The sequence below is a fragment of the Onychomys torridus genome, chromosome 11 (assembly GCF_903995425.1).
Source record: "Onychomys torridus chromosome 11, mOncTor1.1, whole genome shotgun sequence".
Classification (NCBI taxonomy): domain Eukaryota; kingdom Metazoa; phylum Chordata; class Mammalia; order Rodentia; family Cricetidae; genus Onychomys; species Onychomys torridus.
The window spans coordinates 87,678,083-87,702,040 of record NC_050453.1 but is presented as its reverse complement, the minus strand read 5'-3'; the positions used below and the strand labels follow the sequence as shown (position 1 = coordinate 87,702,040).

Genomic DNA, 23,958 nt, shown 5'->3' with positions numbered 1-23,958 from the left:
TACAGAAGAGGGCACCAGATCTCATTACAGATGGTTGTGAGCCACCAATGTGGTTGCTGGGAATTGAACTCAGGATCTCTGGAAGAGCAGTTGGTGCTCTTAACCTCTGAGCCATCTCTCCAGCCCCCTAAAGCTTTTAGATTTGTTAACATAAAACAGAATTTTTGGTGGTGATGCTGAAATCAGCATTTAGTCTTTGACTACCAGGATTCCAAAACTGTAGGTCTGTTATAGCGGACAGAAAGCCAAGTGATTCTGATATGAGTCCCTGACCACATCCTGAGAAATGTTGGTTTAAGCCCTGTAGTCAGGGAAGACTTTCTTGATACCCTAGGATTCTGCATAGGTCTGGCTTGTGTAGACATTTATACCACTACCAAGCCAGCAATTGTCCTATGAGAAGTAAAAGTAAGTAACTAAGTAAATTTGTCCATTTGATGTGGAAAAGGAGTGTTCAGGAAGTCATTAAGAAGCAGATCCGCTAACATCATGATATACTTTGCTGCAAGGGGCCTTAACCCCCTTCATGGGGTAGTGTCTTGAGGGCTCTTATAGAACACCATTAAGAAACATTGCATTTATCATATGTATGTATGTGCAGCAGAGGTCAGAAGACAGCTTGTGGGAGTTTTCTGTCTTTGTACCCTGTGGGTCTCAGGGATTGGACTCAGGACCTCAGGCTTAGTGGCAACCTGCTGACCCATCTTGTAGCTCTAGGTCACTGTTCTGCCATGTGCCAAAGAGAAAGTGTATGCATGTGTTTTTAAGTTTCCTGTTGTCCTCTCTGTTTCAGCTTGGAATGTTTGCTTTCAAAGCATACCCTCCTGAGTTGTGAGATTGTCTGGAGCTTGTAGGGGGTGAATGTAACATTTCTAAAGCCCAATCTATACCCATTGGTTCATCTTTGAATGGGCAAGCATCAACTTCTTTTGTGTTAACAGTATTTGTTAGAACACTGGGCAGTTGGAAGACTAGTGATAGTTAAATGCTTCTGATGTCTGAGAATGAGGGAGTCTGACACAAAGGAGGGTGTGCCTGTGAGACTACCCAGGAGTGTATTACCTCATTCACCTCCATGTTCCCAGAGTGCAGCTGGTGCACAACCAGTTCCAAGGGTGTGTCTGACCTGGAACACCCAGGCAGAGAAGCAGCTAGAGGACGAAATGCACTCAGAGCAACATGGGGGTAGGAGTGGGAGTTTGATTCAGAGTGGGATCTTCAGGGTTTCCCGAGAACAAACCTGGCTTGCCCTTGTGCTCCATGACTATGTGGAACTCTTAGGAATTTTCCTAACTAGAGAATAAAAAGCCAGTCTCTGTTGCTGTGTCTATTCACTTAAAGGTTCTTTTTGTTCTAAGTCAGTCTGTCTGGTGATTTGCTGTGGAGCTTTCTTTAGGAGATATTTTGATTTGGCAAATTGAGGGCTCTTATATTCCTTGGTTTTTAATTTTTTCACCCTTAATCTCTATTATAGTTATTTGCACATCTGAATAAATGTGATAGGTTATAAATGTCCTTGAAGCTTCTCTGAACAAAGTATCTGCTTTTTTTGTGCTCACTCATGTATGCAGAGGTGTGGGTGTGTTTAGATCACACATGTGTGTGGAGGTGTGGGTGTGTTTAGATCACACATGTGTGTGGAGGTGTGGGTGTGTTTAGACCACACATGTGTGTGGAGGTGTGGGTGTGTTTAGATCACACATGTGTGTGGAGGTGTGGGTGTGTTTAGATCACTCATGTATGCAGAGGTGTGGGTGTGTTTAGATCACACATGTGTGTGGAGGTGTGGGTGTGTTTAGATCACTCATGTATGCAGAGGTGTGGGTGTGTTTAGATCACTCATGTATGCAGAGGTGTGGGTGTGTTTAGATCACACATGTGTGTGGAGGTGTGGGTGTGTTTAGATCACACATGTGTGTGGAGGTGTGGGTGTGTTTAGATCACACATGTGTGTGGAGGTGTGGGTGTGTTTAGATCACACATGTGTGTGGAGGTGTGGGTGTGTTTAGATAAAATCTTTTGTTGGAGAATGTTACTTTATTTTACAATTGAGAAAATTAGGATTTGGAATTCAGTTGCAGTGTATTGGTTTAGGTTTTTTTGTTTTTGTTTTTTTTTTTCCTTCCATTTTTTTCTTGGAATCTCATCTGTTCCCTACTGTCTCCCCTATTGAAGAGAAGCTGTTAGATGCAGAAAGACTCATGTGGTAGCTGTTATTAGTTGTCAGCTTGACATGCTTGGGAGAGGGAACCAAAATTGAGGAATTGTCTCCAGGAACTTTGTCTGGAGCATGTCTGTGAGGCATTTTCTTAGCTACCGACTGATGTAGGAGGGGCCTGCTCACTGTGGCCTGGTGGTCCTTGGGGGTACAAGAAAGCACATTCAACCCAGCAGCCACAGAACAAGCCAGTAAGCAGCATTCCTCTATGGCCTCTGCACCAGCTCCTTCCTCAAGGCTCCTGCCTTGAGCCCCTGCACTGGCTTCTTTCCACGATGGATATGACCTATAAGCTGAAATAAACTCTTCCCCTCAAGTTACTTTTGGTGTTTATCACAGCAGAAAAAGTAGACTAAGACATCTGGCATCTTCCTTGTTTGGTATAAATGAGCATTGCAGAATGGGACAGTGACAGTGGTCTGTCACTGACAGCCCTTGATAGGTTCTTTGTGTTATGAACAGTCTCCTGGCATCCTCCTTGATTGTGGGAAGGTCAGTACTGGTGGACAGCAGCAGAGACCCCTTCCTGTGAGAAGCTTGAACACTATAGTTTGTGGCTGGGCACCTGGCTCAAATAGCTGTACCGCCGCCACATTTCATCCTTGCCAGCCAGCATAAAATTCAAGTGTGAAGTAGTCACTTTATAAAACATTTGGTATGCTCGAAGAGGAAGCAAACGAGAACATGCTAGTCTTATTAGAAAATAACATCTCGGCCAAGTGTATTTATTGGGTGGGTTCCACACTCTGAATCCTCTTGAAGTGTGTTTTAAGTGTGGTTGGCTCTTGAGCTGTTTTTTCCCCTAGTACTTGGTGGCTGCTAGACTTCCAGATATGTCGTTTCTTCTGTGGGTCTGTTTCTTTCTGATCTAGTCAGCATCTGACTTTGGGTTGATGTTTCTGTAGTCCCTCAGTGTCACGTTAGAGCACAGCAGAGCTGCTTCTGTGTTGACAGGACTTGCCTGAGTGCAGTGCTACTGTGTTCATTTCTACCTTCAGAACAGGAATAACTCCTGAAGTCTTTCTCACTGTCTCAGTCACAGTGCTCTCTCTGCCGCTGCCCGGCTCCAAACATCAGAGCCTTGGCTGTGCTCGGTCTCCATCTTGTGGTGTGTTCCTATCAGAAAAATAATTTTTATTTCTACTTTTTAGTGAACATACATTGAATAAATGTGGGGAGAAAACAGGTAGTTAATCCCAGTAAGACTGATTATTTTCATTAAATGGGTGTGGCTGAATGTTATTTTGTCTTGGCCTGTAATCTTTTCTTTTTAGTTTACTAATGACTAATGAAACATCAAAATCTTGAATCCATCTCTTGGTGATAAGAAAGGGCCTAAAAGAGCCTTTCCCTTGGGCTTTCAGAAAGGCTGTGTTCCACCTGCTACTGAACACACCTGAGGAGTAATTGTGCTCCTGGTTTCCATAAAGCCACATGACTGTTGGCTGTATGTTCTTTTAGTTGTAAATTAGTTTTTCCTCCTAGAGCCATTGTTTCCTAATTGATATAGTATAGAGCTTATGGGGAGAATCGCTTATTTGAAAGACTAACATGTAATATGTTTGCTTGTGTTTATTTAGGAAAACCTCACAGCACTGGGAGCTCCGAGCGGATTCAGCTCTCAGGAATGTACAATGTCCGGAAAGGCAAAATGCAGTTGCCAGTGAACCGATGGACAAGACGCCAGGTTATCCTGTGTGGGACCTGCTTGATAGTATCATCTGTGAAAGACAGCTTGAGCGGAAAGATGCATGTTTTGCCACTAATTGGTGGGAAAGTAAGTGTTAAGCAAGAATGCTGAAATATAGTAAGGACCTTTCAGCCATTTCTGTAATAAAAGGGGATGGATTTGACTTGTCTGAACTACTTTCTGATGTGTTCCCCTGGTGGCCAGTATTGGTTACCGGAGCTGTGAAAATAACAATGCCATCGGATCAGGAGGGAAAGTGGATCAACAGAATGCCGTTTTATTTTAGAATGCAGATGATAAATTCATTATAAGTAGGCAGGCATCCTTTGCTTTGTTGCGCACATAGCTCATAGTACAGGACACCATTACTAAGTCTGATTGTAGGAGTACTTGTGTGCTCATGGAGGCTACATGGAGGTTTAGGATCTCCTACTGCTGAAGTCTTAGCAGACTTCCATTACCTTCTGTGTATTTGTGTTCAGGGACTTAGTGGGTTAGCATCTTTAGTTTATTACTATGGCTGGCCATACATTCTGAGCTGGAAATGTTACACACTTAATAGATGTTTCTCACATTACCAGTTGCTTTTCTTTGGGCATACTTTTTGCCCATCACTTATAAAATAGAACCAGTTTTCTTGGGGAATTATTAAATTTTCTGCTGGTTTACTTACAAACCAGTATTAAATTCTCTGGGGGTAGCATCACTATAATCACATGTCAGTGTTTGCTGATTTTAAAATGATGTAATTTGTTAAAGGTTCTGATTTAGATGAGAAATGGCTTGTTGGAATTGGGGACATATAAAACAAATATTTCTATCTATCTATCTATCTATCTATCTATCTATCTGTTTTTTTTTTTTTCCTGGATGGGAAAGGAGGTAGATTTAGGTAGAGAATGCAATTAGAAGGAAAAACCAGTTTTTTTGTGAAAATACAACCTTAAAAATATTGACAATGTCTGATATGTTCTAGGAGTTAGAATTGAAGGTAAGGCCAGATCTGCATGGTGATGAATGGCTTTGATGTTCAGCAGCTCTGTAGTTGAGTCTGTCCTTGTGAATGCCCTGTGCTAGTTGCTCTCCTCTCTCCTGGCATACACCAGCCCCAGGAAGGCTGATACTCAAGCCTTTTCACAATAGGTTTCAGTGAGACTGAAAGGTGGACTTAGATCTAGTCACGCTTGCATTTTGAAACCACTGCTTGTTAACCTTTGTCTGAGCATTAAGAGTGGTTGAGTGAAACTATATATGTAGTCAAGGATGACCTCGAACTCCTGATACTTCTGCCTGGGATTACAGGTGTGGGGTTCCAGCTGTGGGATTCCAGCTGTGGGGTTCCAGGTGTGGGGTTTCAGGTGTGGGGTTCCAGCTGTGGGATTCCAGCTGTGGGGTTTCAGGTGTGGGGTTCCAGCTGTGGGATTACAGGTGTGGGGTTCCAGGTGTGGGGTTCCAGGTGTGTGCCGCCACACCTATTTGCAGTTTCATATGGAAATTGAACCCAGGCTTGACATATGCTAGGCAAGTTTTCTACCAAGCAAGCACATCCATGGCCCATTGAGTGCAATTTATTGTTTCACATTTTGCCTTTTCATGAATTAATGAAAATTTGTCATTAATGTTGTCATCATAGATGATTATTTTAAAATGCAAATATATTTAATATTTGATTTAGACCTAGTCTGTCTCTTTGTGATGCTGGGTGTTTGCATAGGCAAATGTGATATGATTTATTGCTTCTCTTTTATGGGGGAAGGCACTTTGTTTGGTACTAAGAAATGGGGAGTCACTATCTGTACCGCTGAGCATCTTATCTTCGTATCAGGAGACGAAGGGTGGACACATCACCATCTGCCTTAGAGATGTGAGTGGGACACAGAAATCGAGAGCACTGGGGGAGGTTAGTGAAAGGGCAACATATTGTAGGGGGAAGAAAGAATTTCATAATCAAAGAGGTAACAATAATAGAACTTGAAGGGTGAGAAGTCTTTTGACATGTAAGTGGGAACAAGATTATTCTACTCAGAGAGGCAGAAAAGCACGTGGAATGTTCAGGTAAGGTCAGAAAATCCCGCTATAATTAGATTGCCATTCAGAGGCCTGTCCTGTTTCCCAGGCCTGTTATTGGACAGACTTCTACTATTGAGTGAATTGAAAGTTAATAGCTTCCGCTTTTTACAAGCAGATCTTGTCAAACCTGCTTTGCACTGTCTTTAAAATAATGGAGCTTGTTGAAAACCAAGTCTTAAAACCTGTTGACCCAGTTAGGAGAAAATAATTCACTTTTTGTAATTTGAGCTTCATTAGTGTTTGTCTATTTCTTTTTGTCACTCTGTTTTAGTTGGTAAAGGAAAAACAGATTAAGTGCAAAAGCCTTTCCCTTCCCTTTTGATTTATATGTGGAAGAGCTAGAAGTGAAGTGAGGGCAGATGGGCATAGTCCTGTGGTAGTTGCTATCGTTTCTGTTTACCACATCACCAGGCCACGATCAGTTTACAGTTTTCAAATAACAAGTGGCTTCATTGTTAAAGAAAGCCCTCTTGGACCAGTGAGGTGTCTCTGTGGGGAGTGGCAGTTGTTGCCAGGCCTTATGACCTGAGTTCCATCCCCGGGTCCCACATGGTGCAATGACTCTTACAAGTTGTCCTCTGACCTCCATATGACCTTGGCCATTGTGCGCGCGCACGCGCGCACGCGCGCACGCGCGCGCACACACACACACACACACACACACCTGTAATTTTTTAAAAAAGTTAAAACTCTCTTAAAATGTTGTTGAAAGTATTTTTAATAAAGATACATTTTCATTCATTGTATAGTCATACTAAATTTGCTGTGTAGGGTTAAACGGATTTTTTTTAAAGATAATACATATAAGCAAGGCTTTAATATCTCTTCAAGTAAAGATGAACAATAAATGAAATGTTTATCTTTGTTTTGTACAACTCAGGGGATTATCTAAAGTAGCCATACATCATTTCTGAATGAGTGAGTTTATTCAGTATATAGCAAACAAAAATAGAAGAACATGTATCAGGTTGGTAGGCAGATGGCAAAACATAAGTCAGCACAACACCCAGTAGACACTACTGGAGTAGCCTGATTAAGAGGGTGGACATTTTTAAGATAGAGGCTTTTCATTGAGTGGATTTTATGTTTATGTAGTTTTCATTTTTAATGATCTAGTCTGTAAATATTCCACAATTACTGTAATTTTTAAAGTAATTTTTCTACTTATGAACATTTGGGTTGCTTCCAGGTTTTTGTTGTAACAGTGTTGTTGACATAATCTTAGAGTGATATTCTTTCTGGTAAATACATTTTTTAAGACAGAAATTCTTACTCACAACAGACTTTCTATTCCCAGGACATTGGTATTATGGGGAATGTTTTTGGTGTTCAGAAGAGTGAACAGACAGCACCTCCTCGAGCCCGTGCTGACACTGATGTGTCTCTGCCCGATGAGTGCATCTGGTTTCCGCTTAGTACCTATGCTTTCACTCCATGTTTAAACCTGTATTAAAACGTTTTTATTAAACTCCAACTCTGCCTCATAAACCATCTACTTTTAAAATTCTTTTCAGCATTAAAGCTGTGAATCCCAGTTTGGCCTGAATCAAAGTCCTAGAAAATCTGAGGGCAGCTCTAAGGCTGATGAAGGTGGTAATGAAGAGCTGTCTCTCCCGCCTCTGCCCCTAGAACACTGTCAGGACAATGGGTCATCAATTGACAGTATTTCTTGTGACAAAGTGACAGGAACATAGGCAGAGCACAAGAGCACCCAGAAAGAAAACAACAACAACAACAAACTCAAAAGTTAGTGTTACCACGGTAACACAACTACCAGAACTTGATGCCTTACAGTAGTAATTTCTCCTTTGTGTCACATGTCCACTATGAGTGGGTGGATTTGGAGTTGATGTCTCTTTCTGCACACTCTATAGGTGCATTCTTCTGTTGTTTAATATTGGTGACCTGTGGCAGAGGAAGAAGTACCTGTAGTGTTATTCTTGTCTATTTAAAGAGTTATTTTTATTTGTGTGCCTGTGAGTGTCTGTGCATGTCTGAAAGCAGGTGAGAAGAGGTTGTCGAATGTCCTTTAAATCATTCTCTTGCCTGCTCCTCTTCCTGAACCTCGTGGTTAAACTGGAAGCCAACAGCTCTAGTAGTCTTCCTGTTCCTGCCCACATTGGAGCTGTGGTTGTGGGTATTTGTAAGGAATGCCTGCTGGCTGGTTAAATGCTCTTTCCAGCCCCACTCTTGTGTATTGAGATCTGAAATAGTGACCCATGATACTTTTATCAGCAGCTCATAGCCAGAATAATTTATATTGACTTGACTTTTGTAAGGGATCTGGGACGTGCTGAGAAGTAGGTGGAGTATTTGGTGAATACCAGTATCCTTGCTGCATAGGCATTAAAAGGCTAGCAAGGATTTCCATAGTAAAATACCCACACAACAGGTCAGACAAGTTCTGAACAGTGAAGAGCTCAATCCAGTGACCTCCTGGAAATACACTGTCCTTGAGTATATCAGCACCAGAGAACATTATTGGCCTCTAGAAGGTAAGCCTATTTACATTATAGGATGATACCCAATTTGCTTGCCAAGGTGTAATTTTACACTCAATCTAAAATACATGTCTGATTGTCTTTTTATATTTTTACCATGACTTTATTAATGTATGGTGTGTGTGTGTGTGTGTGTGTGTGTGTGTGTGTGTGTGTATGTGTATACACACATGTGAGTGCATGTGGTGCCATGGAGGGCTTAGATCAAATTCAGGTTGTTGGGCTGGGCACCAAGTGCCTTTACCTGTTGAGCCCACATCATCCTTTTAAATTTAAGATTTATTTTCTTTTTAATTACGTATTTGTGTTTGAGTATGTACACGTGAGTACAGGTGCCTGTGGAAGCCAGAAGGAGCCTCCTCACCACTGACCCCTGCCTTCTGCTCTTGTTATTATTGCCGTTTAACATAGAGTTCGGTTTCCGGCTTTAAGTTTTCTAGCTAATAAGTTCCATACTAAGCAAATTAATTTTCTACTTTTCTAAATATTAAAAGATGTTAATTTCCCTTCATCTTTTCTTGATTTCACCCTACAGATTTTCACATGTATTTGTTCAGTTCTAAATTTTTAGGTTATAATTTTTTTTTAAAACCTGGAATGTTCAGAAGTATGTAGTATGTAGCAAAGTGTGTCATGTCTGGGACTGGGTTCATACCTGTGGTAGAGCACTCACTGGCAGACAGAGGCTCTGGCAGTTCTTAGCGTGCTGTCCAGCTTCTGAACACACCCAGACTTTAATTTTCAGCCATGGTTTCTGGTTCAGTTGCGTTTTAAACAGTGTCGTCATGAAACCCTTTTGTACATTCTCTGTGAGTTGGTCCTTTTTGTCAAGAAAATGACAGGAGTTTGTATAACATGTTTTGTTTAAACTTTTTCTCTTTGTGAATAATTTACTGTGAATGGGAGTTTATTATTTTAATTCTAAGAGGAAGAAGCCCACAGTCTTGTAAAGACACCTATGTAAGGAATAAGAAAGGAAGGGTCTGTACTGCTTTTCAACAGGAAGAAGGGAATTTCACTTGGGTGGTGAATTTTAATGAAGATAAAAATCCTCCTTTCTTGATTTCTTTGTAACTGAAGTTGTTGGGACACAAGGATGTGGCTGTAAGTAGAAAGAGGCACACAGTGGGGAGAGATGCAGGTCTCGTAGTCCCAGTGTGTGCTGGCACACAGTGGGGAGAGATGCAGGTCTCGTAGTCCCAGTGTGTGCTGGCACACAGTGGGGAGAGATGTAGGTCTCGTAGTCCCAGCGTGTGCTGGCACACAGTGGGGAGAGATGCAGGTCTCGTAGTCCCAGTGTGTGCTGTCTCGTAGTCCCAGTGTGTGCTGGGGCACAGTGCGGAGAGATGCAGGTCTCGTAGTCCCAGTGTGTGCTGGGGCACAGTGGGGAGAGATGCAGGTCTCATAGTCCCAGTGTGTGTTGGCACACAGTGGGGAGAGTTGCAGGTCTCGTAGTCCCAGTGTGTGTTGGCACACAGTGGGGAGAGTTGCAGGTCTTGTAGTCTCAGCGTGTGCTGGGACACAGTGGGGAGAGATGCAGGTCTCGTAGTCCCAGTATGTGTTGGCACACAGTGGGGAGAGTTGCAGGTCTCGTAGTCCCAGTGTGTGCTGGCACACAGTGGGGAGAGATGCAGGTCTTGTAGTCCCAGTGTGTGCTGGCTCATGGTTCTTCCTCTTCCCACAGGTGGAAGAGGTGAAGAGGCACCAGCACTGCTTAGCGCTCAGCTCCTCGGGGCCCCAAAGCCAGACGTACTACATCTGCTTTGACACGTTCACGGAGTACTTACGGTGGCTGCGGCAAGTCTCCAAGGTAAGCAGTGCTTATACTGGCGTGCCCAGGCTGTGTGCATCACTTAGCCCAATACAGCTTTCCACACTTTGTTTTCCTCTCTCGGATATACTAAGGATTAGCAAGTTTTAGTGTTTAAAAAGCTAAATATGGGTGAAAATGAGCACACAAACCCCCAGTAATTTTTGTTTAGCATTACTGGCTTTGTCTCTTAGCCCCTAAACATAGCATTAAAAAAAAAAAAATTTAAGGAGTCTTCCTTCCTTCCTTTCTTCCTTCCTTCCTTCCTTCCTTCCTTCCTTCCTTCCTTCCTTCCTTTTTGAGAATTTCATTTCAGTATTTTAAATCCTGCCCATCCTTCCTACTCCTCCCCCAGCTCCTTCTTTTCCCTCATTTATTCTCAAATTCGTGACTTCTTTAGTTATTGTTATTGGGATGGGATGGGATGGGGTGTGTGTGTGTGTGTAATACAGTCTACTAACCCATTTATTGTTGCTGGTATGTACATATGTTTAAGACTGACCACTGGGATTGGATGACTATCCTTGGGGAAAACTGTTTCTGCCTCTCTCATCAGCCAGTGATTGGCTGTAGCTCTTCTTCTATGGCTAGAACTTTTGTGACTGGTCTATCAAAGTAGCCCCTGTGGTGCAATAGTTGCGGTCATTTCTTGGGTCAATTAGACAAAAGCTAATTGTCTAATTGGACTTCAAATCCACTTGTTGGGAGGGATTTCGTGCCTGGTACTGTAAACCTAGACCTAGCCAGCTATCTGTGGCCAAAGAGGTCATGGATCCTAGAGAGAACATGTTACTGTCATTTTTATAAACCAATATAATTTGTAACTATTTTAAATACTTACCCTTCAACCCACAGATAAGTGTACCTCTCACCCCTCATCAAATAAATTGATTTTGTGGTCCATGGAGGTTGTTACAGAGATCTCTAACTGATCACAGTACAGAGAATAAGTGACTGTGGGATGCGCAGCCCAAATGTGCATCGACAGTGCCACTCCTAAGCCTGAGGCCCAGAGAAAACGAGTGAAGTGCAGGCAGAGTGAGTGTGAGGGCCAGAGGACCAGGACATCTGCTCTGAGACAGCGGCTTCTTCGTATGACACAGTGGAAATCTCACAAATATGGTCACTTAAGTAAGACCGACAATGAAAGTGAGCCTTTGTAATTTTTGTATGGGGGCTGGAAACAGCTCAGTGGTTGGTTAAGAGTACTTGCTGTTCTTCCATAGAACCTGGGATCAGTTCTCATCCCTAACAGCACCCGTAGCTACGGTTCCAGGAGATTTCCACCCTCTTCTGGCCTCTGAGGGCAATGCATGCATTCTCATGGTACATAGACATGCATGTAGGCAAAACACCCAAAACTATTTCTTAAGAAATGAGTACATTTTCTGTTTTGACAGCCTGACCAAAGTTTCCCCTCCCTCCTCTCCTTGTTCCTTCTCCTTCCCTCTCACTTCTCCACACATCCGGTCCACTTCCACTGTTTCTCTTAAGAAAAGGGAGGGCCTCCCATGGATATTAGCCAGCCATGGTGTATCAAGCTGCAGTGAGATTAGGCACTCATTTGCTTTTAAGGCTGGACAAGGCAACCTAGTGAGAGAAAAGGACCACCGAAACAGATCACAGAGTCAGAGACAGCCCTGTTCCCACTGTCAGGAGTCCTATAAGAAGACCAGGCTACACAACTGTAACATACGTGCAGAGGGCCTGGGTCAGTCGCATGCGGGCTCCCTGTTGTCAGTTCCGTCTCTGTGAGCCCAGGTTAGTTGAATCTGTGGGTTTTCTTGTGGCTGCTGTTTTTCTCCATTAAAAAAAAAAAAACACTTTTTTATTTGTAAGATCTTAGTAAACCTTAAATTCAGTTACTTACGTTACAGATAAATTACACGAGGTTGAGAATATTTTAGTGACTAGCCTAGGATAGGATAAATATGAAACCATAGAACATGCTAGAGAGCTTACGAGCTTCCATCTTCTGATTACTTTTTCCTGTAAACCATCTAACACCGTCTTCTCTCTTTTTCTTTATTATGCCTTATTAAGTAATTTCATTCTTTTTATCTTATTGTGGGCATTTTATCTCTCCCTATTCCTTTGCATGCTGTGTGTATGTATTTGGCCCATGAAATACTGTACCGGCGTATTTTTTTCAGGATAATGTGTGTATTTGTCCCATGAAATCCTGCACCTGTGTATTAAACTAGAGTAACATTATAAATAAGATAAGTAAATGCTCATTTTTCAGATACTTTGTGAGTAGGCATTTTTGCATCTTATTGTGAAGTGATGGGCTGGCTAGATTGCTGCACTAAGTGCTTTGGTTTTGGGTGTGTCTTTTAAATGATGGTCTCTGAGGTACAGGAACGTTTACCACAGAATTCACTGTCATGTTTTTAAATTATAATCCAGTTTGTTGGCCAAGTGCTCTATGATTCATACATATGATCATAGCATGATGGAGCTATTTGTCAAGTGAATAAGAGAGTAACTGTAGAGACAGTTAATGGAAACATTTCCCAGGCTTTCCATGGCACTCCCTCATTTGGATGACTGACAAGTTGCTGTTCTCTGGTGAGGGCTGGCTTTTAGGATCTTTTGCTTCTCTCCCTCCAGAAAGCTTTGGCAGGTTGTGGTTGATGGCATTTAGAAGATTCTCCTAACCTAAGGCAAATGTGTATTCTAAGTGCACAGAGCACACTCTGCAGGGGAAGTAGGGAAGAAGACGACCCGCCCCCTTCAGCCTCACGTGTGGAGTCCTCCCCTTCAGTCTCTCTCACGTGTGGAGTCCTCCCCTTCAGTCTCTCTCACGTGTGGAGTCCTCCCCTTCAGTCTCTCTCACATGTGGAGTCCTCCCCTTCAGTCTCTCTCACGTGTGGAGTCCTCCCCTTCAGTCTCACGTGTGCAGTCCTCCCCTTCAGTCTCTCTCACGTGTGGAGTCCTCCCCTTCAGTCTCTCTCACGTGTGGAGTCCTCCCCTTCAGTCTCTCTCACGTGTGGAGTCCTCCCCTTCAGTCTCACGTGTGCAGTCCTCCCCTTCAGTCTCTCTCACGTGTGGAGTCCTCCCCTTCAGTCTCTCTCACGTGTGGAGTCCTCCCCTTCAGTCTCTCTCACGTGTGGAGTCCTCCCCTTCAGTCTCACGTGTGGAGTCCTCCCCTTCAGTCTCTCTCACGTGTGGAGTCCTCCCCTTCAGTCTCACACGTGGAGTGACCCTGATATGAAGGGAGACACATACATTTGTCTAGTTGTTTTAAAACTCATCTTGTGCTTGTAGCCATTAGGAGACAAGGATTAAGTAATATGCTTTTGTATTTAAGTAGTTCTGAATATGTGTTCACAATTAAGTGACACTGTGTGGTTTCAAGACAGAAAATCAGTTGCTGATATCCTGCTTTATTCAGAATAAAATGCCAGCGTACTATCAGTGGGAAGTTACTTCTTTTGTATTGAAATAATGATCTTAAACATAAGCCTTTCTTTAATTACTTTGACATAATTTTATATTTACAGAAATATTGTAAAGAAACAGTTTCCATATGCCCTTTGTTCTGTTTCCTGCGCATGTAGTCGTGGTGTATTCATTAGAACAAGGAGACCGACCTTATTATTAGCATATCATTCTGGACTGTCCTCAAGACTGTATGTTCTGTAGTTGCTTTTCTATTCCATTTCTAATCCAAGGTACCACAGTTCGCTTGGTCACTCTGCTGCAGAGCAGCCTTTTCAGTCTATTTTCCATGACTGACAGTTTTCAGGATATGGTTGAGTTGTAGAATGTCTTATATGGAAATACTTTTGACCTTAGAAACCAAATTCAGAGTAATGCATATTCAGCCAGATGTGAGCTGCTTACTTTAAAAAACAATTGAGATACAAATTCCTAAGTAGTGATAATGGTGTAATAAGAGTATATGTAAGTGGCCAAGTAAACTACAGCAGATTATTTTAATTGAAACCGTTATAACAAAAAGATTAATAGTCTTGTGTATTGAATACCATACAGTTTGTAAGGTATAATTCTAACTCTGTCATGCATTTACTCAATACCTTCTGTTGGTCAGGTCTGTGATTATGCAGCAAGAATAGAGCAAAGAAAGTCCAACCCCCTATCAGATAGCAGGATTTCCTCCACAAGTAAATAGGAAAGAGAGAAAGGAATAACTGAGGGTGGCTCCTTGGTTAAACATACTACTACATAGCAGCCCACAACTCACTGTAACTCCAGTTGTGATGCCTCCATCAGGCAAGCACCTAATGTACATATATTCATGCAGGCAAAACACCCATATACATAAAATAATATAAATAAAGTTAAAAAGAAGTTATCAGGTTCTCATAATGTATTAAACAGGATGCTAGGCCAGCATGTTGGGAAGAAGAGACGTTTAAATGAAACATCATGGAAGAAGACTGTGATGGTTTGACAATGTTATGGGACAAGCTTTCTAGAAAGAGAGTGAAGACAGATGAAGGCCCTCAGCCTATAAAAATGGAGTCGTAAATAAGGAAGGGAAGTCACAGTAGGCAGAGTGTGGAGACCCACAAAAGTTTCCTAGTGAGATCTGAGCTTGCTTTACCAAGCAGAGTTGCATTAGAGGATTGCTTGACCATGTGTGTGGCTACCAGGTGTTTGGAAGGGTCTGCACTTGCATGTGCGGTATGTTTTGATCAAGCAAGGGAAAGTCTTTTGCCCTGCCCCTTGGCATTCTTATAAAAAGCCCTTTAGAAGAGCCAGAGGGGCCAGTGGATAAGGATCCAGGCCTTCCCATGCTATCCTGTGTTTCTGTCTGTCTCTCTCCCCTCTATATTTCTATCTAATATTTCTCAACTCTCCTTCCTCAAGAGTACCCTGAGGTAAAAGTGGGTCCTGTGCTATAGAATTATGTAGAGTTTCAGTTGTGTTGTTTATGTAGTGACAGAACATTACAGAGCATTCTTTTGTAAAGTTACGTATGTCATAGGTAACTGGGCAAGACAGAAGTAACTGGTTAATGTAGCAGAGGCAAGGATGATTGTTGTGGTAGAACTGAAGAGACCTGGAGAAAGGAACCTGGGGGTGTGTTTTGGAGGTGGACAGGGTAACCACTAAGTTATATAGAAGATGGGAAGAAAAGGAAAAAGGAAAGAATGGTTTTTAGGGCTGGGGATGTAGCTCAGTGGTAGAACATGTGCAGTTCCTGGGTTTAATCTCTAGACACACACACGTTTTCTAGACCTTTACTTTGAATTGTGAAAGATTAAAGCCTCAGTTGGACGTCATAGCACTAATTGTATTCCACATACACAGTTTGCATCTTCAAAGAGCTTCTATTAAAGGGGTAGACAGAGAAGCAAAGCACGAGAGATAGACGCCTGAGTTGTCTCTTGAGAAGAGTGTGGAAATGTTTCTTTCTAGCTTGGTGGTTGTGACTGTTGGTGTCAGCTTGGTTAGCCTTTCCTGGTTGTGGTTGGCTGATGTGTTTTCTCCATTGGCTAGTGCTGTCATCTCTCTCATGAACAGACTCAGACACCAGACTTCTTCAGTGAGAGGCACTGCAGGATTGGGGTGTGGCGGGGCTGTGACTTGAGCCAGGGCGTGGTGGCAGCAGGGTGAGAGGGCTTCCGTGGGGCTTCCTCCCCACTGATTATGATTGCTCCTTAGAAAGTGTTTGATGCTAAGGCCAGGAGTAGTGCCACTCACTTCTCTTCCTCGCTCTGGAGAGGCTGAGGCAGGAGGATCATGATTTCAACGTTAGTCTGGGCTACATATTTAGAGACCAGCCCAAGGGACATGTAACCTTGCACATGTAGCCCAAGTACATGAGACCTTGTAACTAAAAATCCCAAACAATATATTTAATATCTATGTACTGAAATGTGTTGTCACTGTGTGTAAAAGACAGTGTGCCATGTGCATATGTAGTCCTGTTTACATTTGTATTTACAAAATGTGTGTTTCCAGGAGTGAGTGAGGAGGAAGTTAGATTTCATTGCCTCAGGTTACTGTTAATAAATTAGTTAGAATGGAGCTTTAACATCCTTGTTCTGTTCAGTAAGACTCTGTGTGTTGTGGGGAGCTCTGTGTAGTGGAGGTGAGTAATCTGAGTATCTGAGTAAGGTAGTCATTGTTATTCTACTACTTCCTGGTTATATGGTTCTATGTAAGATTTCAAATATTAAGCTTTTTTATCTAATAGATAGAACAATAATGGTATCTCTTATGGTTTATGTGAAATGTACGTGTGATGGACTTACACTGGCAAATGTCAGTATATGTATGCCTGCAGATATGGATGACTAAACAGATGTTAATTTTATGACTGTCATTTCTGTCATTATCAAGTGATCAGGCAGTCATTTAAAGATTTATTTATAGTATTTCCAGCAAATAAGAGAGCACAGGTTTTGTTTATCCAAGTGAGGTATATTGTGATGCTCTCAATCATAGGAGCTGTTTTGGGAAAGTTGAGAAGACAGGGGGTCTGGGAAACGCTTATATGCAAATGTTAGGAACACCGTCTTTCCTTTTTACAATCGTAAACACCAGCTATCTGCCTGAAAAACTGTCAGACTGCCCAGGAGGATGCAGATAAGCTGTAGGACACCTGGCCAGTGTCATTCAGGTCAGGACTCTTCAGCACTGCAAATACTTCATTTCATCTTATTTTATCATATTATTTTTAGAAATAAAGTAGTAATAAAAAAATGGTCTATAATGAGCTGTTGTAGAAGAAATGAGTGAAGGAACCTCTCATTAGGGTAGAATTTCTATATAATGAGGCTCTGGCCCCTCTTGGTTAAACTACTGAGTTGGGAATAATTGTATGATTCTCTTTCACTCCAAATGTAGGGAGAGTAGGCTGGTGCTGCAAACAGAGGGTAGAGTGGACGTGGCCTCTATTCTTCATTTTGGCCATCTTCTACATTCCTTATATGTAGTATTAGGAAGCTAGACACTAGTCATATTCAAAGTCACTATGAAAACCACCTCTTTTCCTCTTCTTTATATTGAGAGAACATAGTTTTCATTTTAAAAAGGATTTTTAAGAAAAAGTAACATAAGAAAAAATCTAAGGTTCAGATTTCAATGTTCTTTTTTTTCCCCTACCCTAGTTATAATGAAAAGACACAAATAACCAAATTCCAATATTTTTAAATCAACACAAACTAGATAAATGCTTTGCAAAGGAAGATTTTCAGTGCATGTGTTTGGCTTGTAGAGAAGTGTTTTTGTTGTCAGCTGGTTTGTGTGTTGGGCGTGTGTTAGTGAAGAATCCTTTGGGATGATTACAATATTGGTCCTAAAGTCATCTCTAAAATATGAACATGCAGCATACTTTAAAAACTCAGTAAACAAAATGTTGTATGCATTGTAAAAGGGAGGGGTGTTATTTATTCAGCATCTAGACATGTGTCTAGCATGTTTTCATTGTGGTAGGAGGGAAAGCCTGCTTTCAGATGTTCACATTTGTAGTCCCATTTTTAGAGCATGCTCTCTTTAGACATATTGATTGATTCTGTGGCTTATTTTCAAGGTTAGTCTTTCATGTGAATCTGTAGCCTTAATTGTATGTTACTTTATAAGTTATAGTCATTTCTATAGTATCATACTATAAATCTGTTTGTGTCATGGAAGGCTATAAGTAGATTTGGGTCACTGGTTTAGCACTGTGTATGTGCTCTTAACATTTTGTTTTGTTTTTTGAGGCGCAGGTATGTGCATGCGTGGGTGCATGCTCGCATGTGGTGTGAACGTGCGTGCATGCGTGAGTGTGTGTGTGTGTGTGTGTGTGTGTGTGTGTGTGTGTGTGTGGTTGGGTGGTGGTGGTGGTGGTGGTGGTGGTGGCAGTATCTCACTATGTAGCTTAGGCTGACTTGGTACCTGCTATGTAGCTACAGGCTAGTCTTTAAATTGTGGCAGTTTTCTTGCCTCTGCTTCGAAATGCTGGGATTGCAGGCATGAGGCACTCTAATTTTTTGTTTTTAACTTTAATTACAGAAATGTCAAATATTCTGAAGTAGAAACAATATATTTTAACATTAACATATCTGTAACCCACCTACCATGACATTCATGGCCACACTGTTTAAACTGTGTGCCTCCTCTCTGTGCATATCTACAATACAGTGTAGGGCTTTGTGTGTGTGTGTGTGTGTGTGTGTGTGTGTGTGTGTGTGTGTGTGTATGTGTGTGTGTATGCAACTCTATACAGTGAAAAATATCTTATAAATACAAGCATAAAACCACTACTTCCCTCATGTTCAGCAAATATTTCAGATAAGAATTCTTAAAAATGTTTATCTATAGATATGAATGTTTTGCTTGTATATGTATACATGTGCATCATCTTGATACTTGGTGGTACCTATAGAATCCTGAAGAGCGCATTTAAGTGGAGCTGGGAACTAAACCCTGGTCCTCTGCAAGAGCAACGAGTGTTCTTAACCACTGAACCATATCTGCAGCCCTGTTTCAGATAATTGTGATTGCTGTTACAAATGGGTTTAGAAGATTAATGAGCAAATTCAATGTTTCCAAGTATTGATTAGCTAAAGGAAGTTGGAAATGACTTACCACTTGTCACTAGCTTACTTATTTTGAACAATAAAATGACGGAATTGAAAGCATTGATTTTAGCTTGAATAATTCTGATCTCAAAAGACAAGAAATGTCTCAGGCTTTCCATCCCCCCACCCCCACCCCCCACCAATTTTAGAATATTTGCACATGCATAGGGAGCTAGCCTCAGGGAAGAGACCCTAAGTTTGACTTTGGAGTTGATTTGTTTTATATACTGTGCTTACAGAAAATGAAGGTAATTTGGTACAGTATAGTTAGTGAATCTTTATTTTGGCTGCTGCCTGTCACATGAGGTCATGCAGGATAGTTCTACTTGTCATTCAAAATTTTTGGATCACTTCACATTTTAGAATTTCATATTGATAATACTCAACCTACACTGTTTCTAATAATAGCCCTCTCTGCTGTTTTCTGTAGGGAAAGGAAAAGATACATCATGGTCTCTTCTGGGGACCTCCGTGACCTAAAACTAGCCTGGTTTACTTGGTTAAAACATGGTGATTATGAGTGCAGGTTTTCTTCAGGGCTGCTTAGCTTGTCCATGTATGTGTCTCTCTGTGCTTGTGTAGCCAGCGTATTGGCAGTTGCAGGCAGATTGTGCAGGCACTGATGTTATTGCTCCTGCTGTGTAACTCCCCGTACAGCTGTAGTATCTTGTATTTTAAATCTGGGGTACTGATTTAAAAAGGAAGTCATTACTGTGAAGGGCAGGGCAGATTTCATGCTGAATTAAAGAGCATATGAAACGATGACTAAATGACACCCTTTAAATAAAAATGAGCTGTATGGAGAGCCACAACAAACTTTCAGTTTCATGTGCTTGAAAATGTTCTCAGGTCCAGATTGACTCAGAGAGTCAAGCCACGGGTGCGTAATAGGATTGAGATGGATTCACGTCATTAGTGGTAGTTGTAGGAGACACTTTAGTGTGATTTAGTCATCTTTAATGCATACTTGATGCAGTCTAAAGAGTCTTCTGCTTTTAGCCTGTCCTGTCCCTGATGCTTTAGGGATCTTCTCCAGTTTGTTATACTGGATCTCTAGTGCTAAGTAAGAAGAATTCTTAGAATCACTCTTCTGAAGAGCCCAGGAGTTTTCTGGAAACTCATTCACCAAGTTTGTAGAATCAGAAGTGGAGCTAAGGGTTTGCTGACATAGCTTATTTAAAAAAATTGCTTTTGTACCAATTCTGTAGTGTTAATTGAGATATAAGGGAGATTGGATGTGAGCTATTGGGGCATAGGAAGACTAATAAGAGCAGGAGCAAACTACATCTTGAAGGCTGTTTTTGTTTCTTTTCTCTGATAAAACACTATGAACAAAACAATTTATAGAAGGAAGCATTTAATCTGGCTTGTGGTTTCAGGGACTTAGAGTCCATGATAGTGGAGCAAAGGGACAGCTGATAGTTCACATCTTGATTGCCACTCATGAGGCAGAGAAAGACACAATCTGGGAATGGTATGACTCTTTGGAAACCTCAAAGTTAGCCCCTAGTGACTCACCTCCTCCAACAAAGCTATACTTCCTAATCCTTCCTAAATGCTAGAGTCCTAGAATTTTCGCACAGAAGACCACCATCCATGTATGCAATCAGTAAGAGCATTTATTATCTGGAGAGTAAGAATTCCAGCATGCTAGGGCCACACATCTGACACAAAGGCAAGATGGTGACCATGAGGGAAGCTTTGTAGGCTCCTTTTATACACAGCTAAAGGAATTGTAGAAGCAGTTAGGTCATCCTATGATTGACTAAGCAAGTGGAAGTTACATTAGTATGTCTATGATTGGCTAAGGTTAGCAAGGGCTAACTAGGGATTCAACTCTTCCCTCTTTGGGCATATTTGTACAAGTTTGGGCAAGTCTGGATGTGACCTAGAAGGAGAGGACTGTAGGACTTGTCCTTGAGACATTGTGGAGCTGACTGTAGGCCTTGTTTGAATTCTGTCCCTTGGCCCTCAATGTAATTTGCTGATAAATAGCCCTTTATTGGGAGAGACACCTGTTTGCCTCTCTCAGAGAACTGAAACCTAAATTCAGTTGTAAAAATTGGAGAGTTTAATCCCTTCACTAAATAGTTCCAACCACTGGGGACCAAGTATTCAAATATATGAGTCTATGGGGGTCACTATTCCCATTCAAACTATCAAATTCCCCATCCTGGCCCCCATTGACTTGTAGCCACATCCTGATGCAAAATGCATTTGATTCAGTACAATTTAAAAAGTCCAAAGACTCTTTTGAGACTCAAGGCTTTTAAATGTAACTCTGTGTAAAATCAAAAGAAAAAAGAAAATTACATACTTCCAACAGACAGTGGCACAGACTATACATACCATTCAAAAAGCAAGGAAAGGAGGCATGATGACAAGATACTATACCAAAGCAAAATTGAAACCTGTCAGGACAAACTCCAAATCCTGTAATTCCATGTCTGATATCAAAGAGATTTGATGGCTCCACCTCCCATCTTTGATGTCTGCAACATACTTCCCTCTCTTGGACAAGTTCCACTGCTTGTATGTAGTTATTTTTAGCAGATTTCCCACAGCTCTGGCATCTCCAACATCTTAGGGTCTCTATCACAACCCAGACTTCACTTTCATAGCTTCATGCCATGGCTTCCCGGGAACACATCTGGCCTCAGGGGGCCCTCTTTAACTGCAGAGGAATCTTCTGCAAACTCTTGTATCCTTATGACTCTAAAACCAGAACCATGTGGACAACATTGCCAAGTTTGACTGCCAGTCTGGGATGGAGCTGACCTCCTTGAACCACATTTGCAGAAGCTTTCCTTTGCTTTGTTGCCCTTATAGGGGCAGAAAATTCCTCAGCCCTTTCTTTCCATTTTAAAAGTGAGGTCTTACCCTGAGGGAACCCCTCCCTTTATTCCATTTCATATCAGGCTCTCTTTGTGCTTCCCTTCTCTTTCAGCACAAGCTTGATTCCAACTTTAAATTCTCTGGTGATCTTTGTGAACTATACATTATTTTTTTCACCCACTTGGTCTTTTTCATTATTGAGCTGCATAAGAGTGATTACTAATAACCATGTGTCAGAGACAAGATTAGGCTGCCTTAAAATTTCCTCCAAGCAAATTAGTCTATTAATTTTCAATTTAGCTTCAGGCAGATTTTTAGGACAAGGGCAAAGAACAGCTCCATGCTTGGCCACAATATTACAGTAATTGTCTCTAGCCAAGCTGCTAATATTGTTCCCCCCTGAAACCTCTTGAGCTGGACCTCCAGTCAGACTGCTCTCAGTACCACTATCTTCCAAATGCCTCTTAGGATGGCCATTAGTTACTGCTTTCAGTGTCCAGCTGACTTTCTAGTCTGAAGTCCCATAGTGTATAGTTTTCCTGCCTGGCTCACAGTCAGGACAGATCTCTCTCACCAGCCAGGCCCATAGACGCTCAGAACCAACCAAGTAAACACACAGAAACTTATATTGCTTACAAACTGTATGGCTGTGGCAGGCTTCTTGTTATCTACTTCTTCTATCTTAAATTAACCCATTTCTGTTAGTCTATACTTTGCCACATGGTTTGTGGCTTACTGGTGTCTTTACATGTTGCTTCTCATGACAGCGGCTGGCAGTGTCCCTCTTTCTTTGCCTTCTACTTCCCAGAATTCTCCTCTCTCCTTGTCCCGCCTATACTTCCTGCCTGGCTACTGGCCAATCAGCATTTTATTTATACAGATCAATATCCACAGCACTTCCCCTTTTCTTTTCTTTTTCTTTTCTTTTTTTTTTTTTAAAAGCAAGGTTTTAACTTTTATATAGTAAAATTTCAGATAATAAAACAATTACCAAGCAAGAATTACAGTTACAATATTAAAGAAGATATCTTATCTATCTTATATTTGTGAGTCTAAGGTTTTATATCTAACTTATCTTTTATCATAATTGAGGAAATTATAACTATCTAGTCTTCAACCACATCAAAGACCTCAGAAGGATATAATATTACCTGAGAACCGGGAGAAGGATGCAAGCATTTTTTGGGAGTCTTGCAAGAGTAGACAGAGACAGCTGGCAGCCTGAACAGTCATCTAATGTTCCTTTGTAAAGTTGGGGCATTTGTCTTCAGCCCACAGGCCTAGTCTCTCAGTCACTTCTCTCAGAGTCCTGTAGAATGTCTGGCAGTTTCCTCTGTGAAGCAGGAACCTGAAGGACCATTTTGTCAAGCAAAGTTTAGTGATCACCTTTCTATGGGTTCTGCATGTCCAGTTGATCAAGCAGTCCAGGCAAGAACAGTTTCTTGTCCAAATGGCTATTTTTGCCAAGGTGAAGATAAACTCCATATGAAGTGTCTTTAATGCCCATCCTCCTCTCTGAAGTAAATTGTTGTTGCCAGGAGCAGACATGTCTCACTGTCCAGAAAATCTAAATTTTAAAAATATTTTAAATGCCATATTCTTTAGACCTTTGAAGTGTTAGAAGATTACCTGTCTATCTGAAATATATCTATGTATACCTAGAAAACTTAAAATGACTGTAAGTTTAACTATCATAGAAGATTAATTGATCTGTATTTCTTAATTATCCATTACAATCTCATTGAGATCCATAAACATAATACCTCAAATGAGAGTAGAAATATATATACAGTATAACAAAATTAATTTTAAGTTTGTATCAGTAGACTAAAATCTATACCAATGTAAGACATTTAACAACATTTAAACAAGTTGTTGTTCTTTAGAAGTAAGTTCATTAATCTACCCTTTCATCCTATCATATCTATATCATATCCCTTTTCTTCTTTAGAAACAGATCTCATTTATAATCAATCTGATTTAAATGAAAATAATGGTTTCTCTGTCCCACACCAGAGGGCTCTTCTGATTTGTGACACAAGAATCTCTTAACCTTTTTTTTTTTTTTTTTTTTTAACAATGTGACTGGGTTTATAGAAGGAGTGAGCCAATTCCATCTCCAAAGTCAGCTGGGAATTTGGGCGTAGTTTCTCTTACTACTTCCTGCTGGACCAGGGCGCTGAATCCTTTGGGGACACAAAGAAAATTGTAGGATTATGTAGTAGTTCCTGAGGGTAAACCTCTGAGCCAGTTGCCTTGAAACCATTCTGGATGTTGGATCATCTGGGCCA

At 41.3% G+C, this 23,958-nt stretch overlaps 1 protein-coding gene across 1 annotated transcript in view; it reads left to right on the top strand.

The window, feature by feature from the left end:
- Phlpp1 (PH domain and leucine rich repeat protein phosphatase 1) overlaps positions 1-23,958 on the top strand; it is a 208,505-nt gene that overhangs the window by 85,843 nt on the left and 98,704 nt on the right. The window contains exons 2-3 of the mRNA XM_036203005.1: positions 3,799-3,995; positions 10,164-10,289. Coding sequence (XP_036058898.1) covers positions 3,799-3,995; positions 10,164-10,289 — 323 coding nt within the window. The remainder of the gene's footprint in view (positions 1-3,798; positions 3,996-10,163; positions 10,290-23,958) is intronic.